The sequence below is a fragment of the Egretta garzetta genome, unplaced genomic scaffold (assembly GCF_000687185.1).
Source record: "Egretta garzetta isolate BGI_Z169 unplaced genomic scaffold, ASM68718v1 scaffold34, whole genome shotgun sequence".
NCBI lineage: Eukaryota > Metazoa > Chordata > Aves > Pelecaniformes > Ardeidae > Egretta > Egretta garzetta.
The window spans coordinates 2,542,693-2,547,846 of record NW_009259586.1 but is presented as its reverse complement, the minus strand read 5'-3'; the positions used below and the strand labels follow the sequence as shown (position 1 = coordinate 2,547,846).

Sequence of the window (5,154 nt, the reverse complement as noted above, 5' to 3'; positions counted from 1 at the left end):
CCACCAGCCAACCCAAGAGGCTCTCGTGAGCAACACATAGCAGCAACATCTTCCCTCTCAATCCTAAACGCTGCCCACCTGGGAGAGAGAGACCTGTGTTTAACTTCTACACACCCACCAAGCGCTTGCCCTGGAATCTCTGCGAGAACCTAGTGCCAAAACATGGTTCAGGCTGAGAGTGAGATGGTTATATGAGCTGGGCGTTGCTTTGGGATTGAAAAAGACAATAAGACAATACAAGCTGCAATGGGGAATGTAGCTGCCAGGCACGTAACCCAAAGTTAAGAAGTTGCTTTCTGCTGTCTGCTTATGCTCCTTGGAAAAGAAGTCATGGCAGTGCCTGATCCGAAGGGACAGGGATGCAGACAGCTTGGAAGAGTGGCCTCTCAGGGTATTGCCTATGTGCAAGGGGAAGAGATGCTGCAATCTGATTCCTGGGTGGAGGCCCAGCTCACGGGGAGCGTGGAGGATCAGCCTTCTCCAACAAAGCTGCACACCCAAACCTGGCCTGCACGCCTGCTCCCATCGCTTCCTATGGCAATAAACTCTGTGTCAGCTCTATGCTGCAGGCTGGCAAAGGAAGTGGATCCAGCCCAGAGTAATCCCCCAACTGGCCTTTAACCCCCCAGCCAAACCCTTACACTGTTTTTAGGGGAACAACCCAACAAAGCCAACTCCACAGGGCATCGGAGCCCATTCCGCTCACTGCAGCGCTAGCATCAACCTAGGCAGCCTGCAGCCAGGCTGGTGCTTCACCATCACCTGCCCACCCCGATCCAAACCCAAAAACCTATTACCTCTCCAAACCACCTACACCCCCAAATGCAGAGAGGGCTCTGCTTTTTGGAAGCACATGTGCAGGCAGGCTGGAGCCAAGGGAAAAGGTCCCAGCCTGAGCCTACCTGGACTGCCCTCTTGTTTGCACCAGCAGATCTGGAGCCGTGAGCCTAAGGGGCACTGCAAACATGCCACGTGGCTATGTGTTCTCCCTCCATCTGGAAGGATTTTGGGGGTCTGGTTACAATCAGGAATGTAATTAGAGATAGGGCGAGCTCATCGTGCACCAAGCCAGTGCAGAGTGGGCAAGCCAGGCGGTGTCCCCATGGTCTTTCCTTACACAAGGATGGTATCAGCAGCTGAGAGTACCTAGGTGACATTTTAGGTCCCAGACTGACTTTGTAGTCCCAGAGCCAGCCAGCCAGCCGCAGACACCCAGATATGTGCACTCATAACCTCTGAACGGAGCCTGCAAAAGCCACTGCAGAGAGGACGGAGCATCGTGGACTCACCCCCCTGTCTGCCCGCACCAGCTCCTCGTGGATCTCTGTGCAAATAGGCTTACACGCTGATCAAGCCCAGCCCAGATTACTTCTCAGCTCCATTTCCAGCCATCCTCTAGCTCACCGCAAAGGGAACTGATTGTGGAGTTTGGATTCAGCCCCCAAACCAGACTGGGTATTTCAGTGCCTGATCCTGCTCATCAAAAACTGGGAAGACATTGGTGTGGGAAGGGGTGGCTCATCCTCTTCTGCACGGAGGCATCGAACAACCCCTGGCTTATGTGCCATCCTCTCCATAATCAGTGGAGGTGGTCACTAAAACTGCCCTTTTGGCAAACCCCCCTTTCCCTTTGCTTCATTTCCCTGCAATTCAGACTCACGGACCAAGGAGCTTGGCAGCTTCCTTACTTCTGCAGGGAATGCTGAGGCCATCACTCCTGCAGCCACGTCCCTCAGCTACACAAACAGATTTATAGCCCGTTACCAAACACCAAAGCAGGGCATCTCCACCTCTCAGCAGCACCAGGCGCGTGTGCACGGAGGAAAGCCCATGCTGCGCTGTGGATTCCAACAGCCGCTCTTCGGCTCCCCACTGCCAGATCCCAACCAAGGGAATTTCATGCCTTGCTTCCCCCATAAATCTTGCCCAGCTGAGCTCAGCAAACCCACACATTTTTTTGCCTGTATCAGTGCATGATGCTGCACAGGACAGGTTTTTCCAGCCTCTATGTGCAGCACCATCTACCTCCCAAAATAACAGAAACCAGCCTGAAAATAACAACAACAATAACAAAGGAGGCAGGAGAAACAGGCCCCAGGACTTAGAGCTCGAAACTTAACCTGCACTGAAAAAGATCCAAGAGAAACACAAGGAACTGCTTGGAGCGCAGGCCTTTCCTCCGGCCACGTGGGATCGCTCAGAGCTGCAGCCGGAGGAATGCGCTGGGCTCCCAGCCAGGCGCTCGCCTTCCCAGCCCGGCTGGGGGCTGGGGCAGGAGGCAATGGGGGACAAGAGATGGGAGCCCGGATAAGAGCCGCCAGTCCCTTACCCTTTGCTTGAAGTAGTCCCTCTCCTCCAGTGTTAACGTGTCGGCTTTTGCAATCACGGGGACGATGTTGACCACTTTGCTCAGGCGTTTCATGAACTCAATGTCTAGCGGTCGGAGCCTGAAAAATACAGCAGAAAAAAGGGGATTTGCACACTGCTAGCGAGGTGGGGGGCTGCTGCAATCCCCCGGCAGAGAGGGAGCATTCAAAGACTAGGCGCAGAGGGGGATTCAATTCCTTTCAGGCAGGACAAATAAAGACATTTTCTTAAAAGCACGACAGCACGCGTTCACCTCGGAGGCGGTTTGCAGACAAACACTTAAAACGTTTCCCTTTCAAAGCACCCCGCTATCGCTTGCAAACCCCCGCAAAGCCCAGTGAAGTGGGAGAGGGCTTTTATCTCTGCACAGATGCTTGGCCACAGAGGACTGCAGGAACTTGCCCAAAGCTACACGCGTCCTTGGCAAAGCCGGGATGAGAGCACGGGCGATGCTGGCTGCAGGGCCAGCCTGTCCACGATGCACAAATCAAGCTGGGGAGAGACCACGGTGTGAAACCTCCTCCAGCCCTATCCAAGCTGTCACCCACCATCCAGGGACTGCACGACATGGAAATGGCCACAGGTGATTATTCCTGCCCACGCTCCCTCCTGCGCTGAGCACCAGCCTGCTGGCGTGAGCAAGCCAGGACTGCATCTTGCATCCATCAGTTGGGATTAAAAAAGGCTCTGCTAATTCTCCAGGGGCTCACACAACACTGAAGAGATGCTGCTTGTTCCAGAGGGCAAAAATGTCAGAAAATCTCTACAACAAAAGTCTCAGCAGAGGAAAGCTGCAGAGATTGCGTAACGTCAACAATCAGCCCCTCGGGAAATCCCTCCCTGCTAAATGCTCCTGCTGACAGCACGACCTCCGGTGCCACGTTGCTCTGCATCCGAGGGCTGCAGCCCAACTGCAGACAGCGATGAGGGCGCCTGGCCGTGATCCTCCCTTGCTCCTCAGTCCTCCCTGAAGCTGTTTCTACTGCTGGGGGTTCCCAAGCCAGCTAGAGGAAAGCTCTCCTTGGGAAACCTCCACTGTCTGCAAGGTCCCCTCGGTGGCTCTGGAGGTGGTGGGGACACATGCCCATGCAGGACAGGTGAGCAGATGTTGCCTTGAAAAAGGAAACCTGGAGGTTGCAGGGGAGACCAGGGTACAGGAACACCTTCGGGGTGCTCATGCATTAAGGAGCCTGTTTGAAATGAGCCCTTGCTGGAAGCACACAGGGAAGGGGCAGGAAGGTCAATGCCAGAGCCCAGGAAGCAAAGGGACACCTCCGCCACTCCTACATCCTCATGGCCTCCAGTGGTGGCATGTGCCAGCAGGACATGACCCATCTCATCTTTGGTGAAACCAGAGCAGAGAGAGGTGAAGTCACCTTTTGGAGGAGCCGTAGGCTTCAGTGGCAGAGCTGGGGCCAAGAATCAGACGTTCCTAAGGGCAGACCAGTCCTGTGCCACAAACCAGAGGCCCATGGCAACAGGGAAGAAATCAAAATAAATGGGACGGTGACTTAAAATGCCCAGGTGCAAGCAGGCACCCAGCAGGAGTCCTGGGTGGGGGAACATGGAGCAGAGCACAGCGCTTGGGGAGAATATGGCCAAGAGAGCACCTACAGCCAACACGCTCAAGCCAAACCCCACTGTGGTCTTCTCAGGCCCTATGAAGGGTTCAGAGACCCCCAATGACCCAGCACAGCTCCTGCAAACCCAGCAAGAGTCACATGAGTGCAAAGGGGAAGGGGCCGATGCTGCTCCTTGGCAGTCACCAGGCAGCGTCCCCATCCCGAGAGGCCATGCCTGCCTGGCTCCAGTGCCAAGGGAGGGATGTCCAGCCTGAGAGATCCGCTCAGCTCCAGCTGATCCGAAAACAGCAGCTGAAGGCTGCTCCAGCGCTGGTGACCCAGCTGAGCCCTTCCCTGGCCAAACCCACTCCTCTCCCAGGGATGGGCTGCATCGTGCCAGGTGGACCTTCTCCCCGCACACTAACTGCACGCACAGCCCAGAGCACATCATTAGTGTGTGGTCAAGCGAGTTCCTAATGCAAACTCAGGAGTCACAGATCACCCTGGGCCCCAGGAAAGAAAGAGTTTGGCTATTAAAGAAAAAAGAAAAGAAAAAAACACAAGGAAACCCCCATGGACACATCTAAGCAGACTTGCTGCTGGCAAACATTGTTTGGAGCTCTGCATAATGTATTTCCCAGACCTCCAAGGAAGTAATGCAGTTATGCTCCTTTCCCAGCAGACTTCTTTCCCCTCCTCGCTCTTTGCTATTTTTCAAACAATTTTTCCCCTCTAAAAGCCTCTTCCCTACTGAGACTGTGTTCCTGCCTCTTTCATCAGCTTTTCTTTTAGAGTGAAGACCAGGATGCATATGTAGCCGATGCAGATGAATTTACAATCAGCCAGACGCTTGAGCTTCAGCTCGCCTGACACGCGACAGCCCCATTACCGAGCCCTTACCGACACCCGGAGGAAGCCAGGAGCGAGCCTGAGAGCAGGAGGCAGAGCCAGAGCCAGCCCACATCCCTGCCCATGTCCACCAGCATCCACACAGGCGCAGTGACCGTGTCCCACACCGCTCTGCACCCAAAGCCAGAAAAGCCCACAGCACCTTTGACACCACTTTCTGCTCCGATGGGCTTCTGCAAGTGCCTTGTCCGTGGAGGTCACATCCCATGGACATCTCCCTGCACCATCCTGGAGAACAGGAGGGAACCAAGGGACTCCCGAGAAGAACAAACTGTATGGTTTTTGCAAGTTTCTAGATATTCTACCAATTCCTGCT

General features: G+C 54.7%; 1 protein-coding gene across 1 annotated transcript in view; it reads right to left on the bottom strand.

The window, feature by feature from the left end:
- SEPTIN9 (septin 9) overlaps positions 1–5,154 on the bottom strand; it is a 109,888-nt gene that overhangs the window by 5,058 nt on the left and 99,676 nt on the right. The window contains exon 8 of the mRNA XM_035893396.1: positions 2,330–2,447. Within this exon, the coding sequence (XP_035749289.1) occupies positions 2,330–2,447 (118 nt within the window). The remainder of the gene's footprint in view (positions 1–2,329; positions 2,448–5,154) is intronic.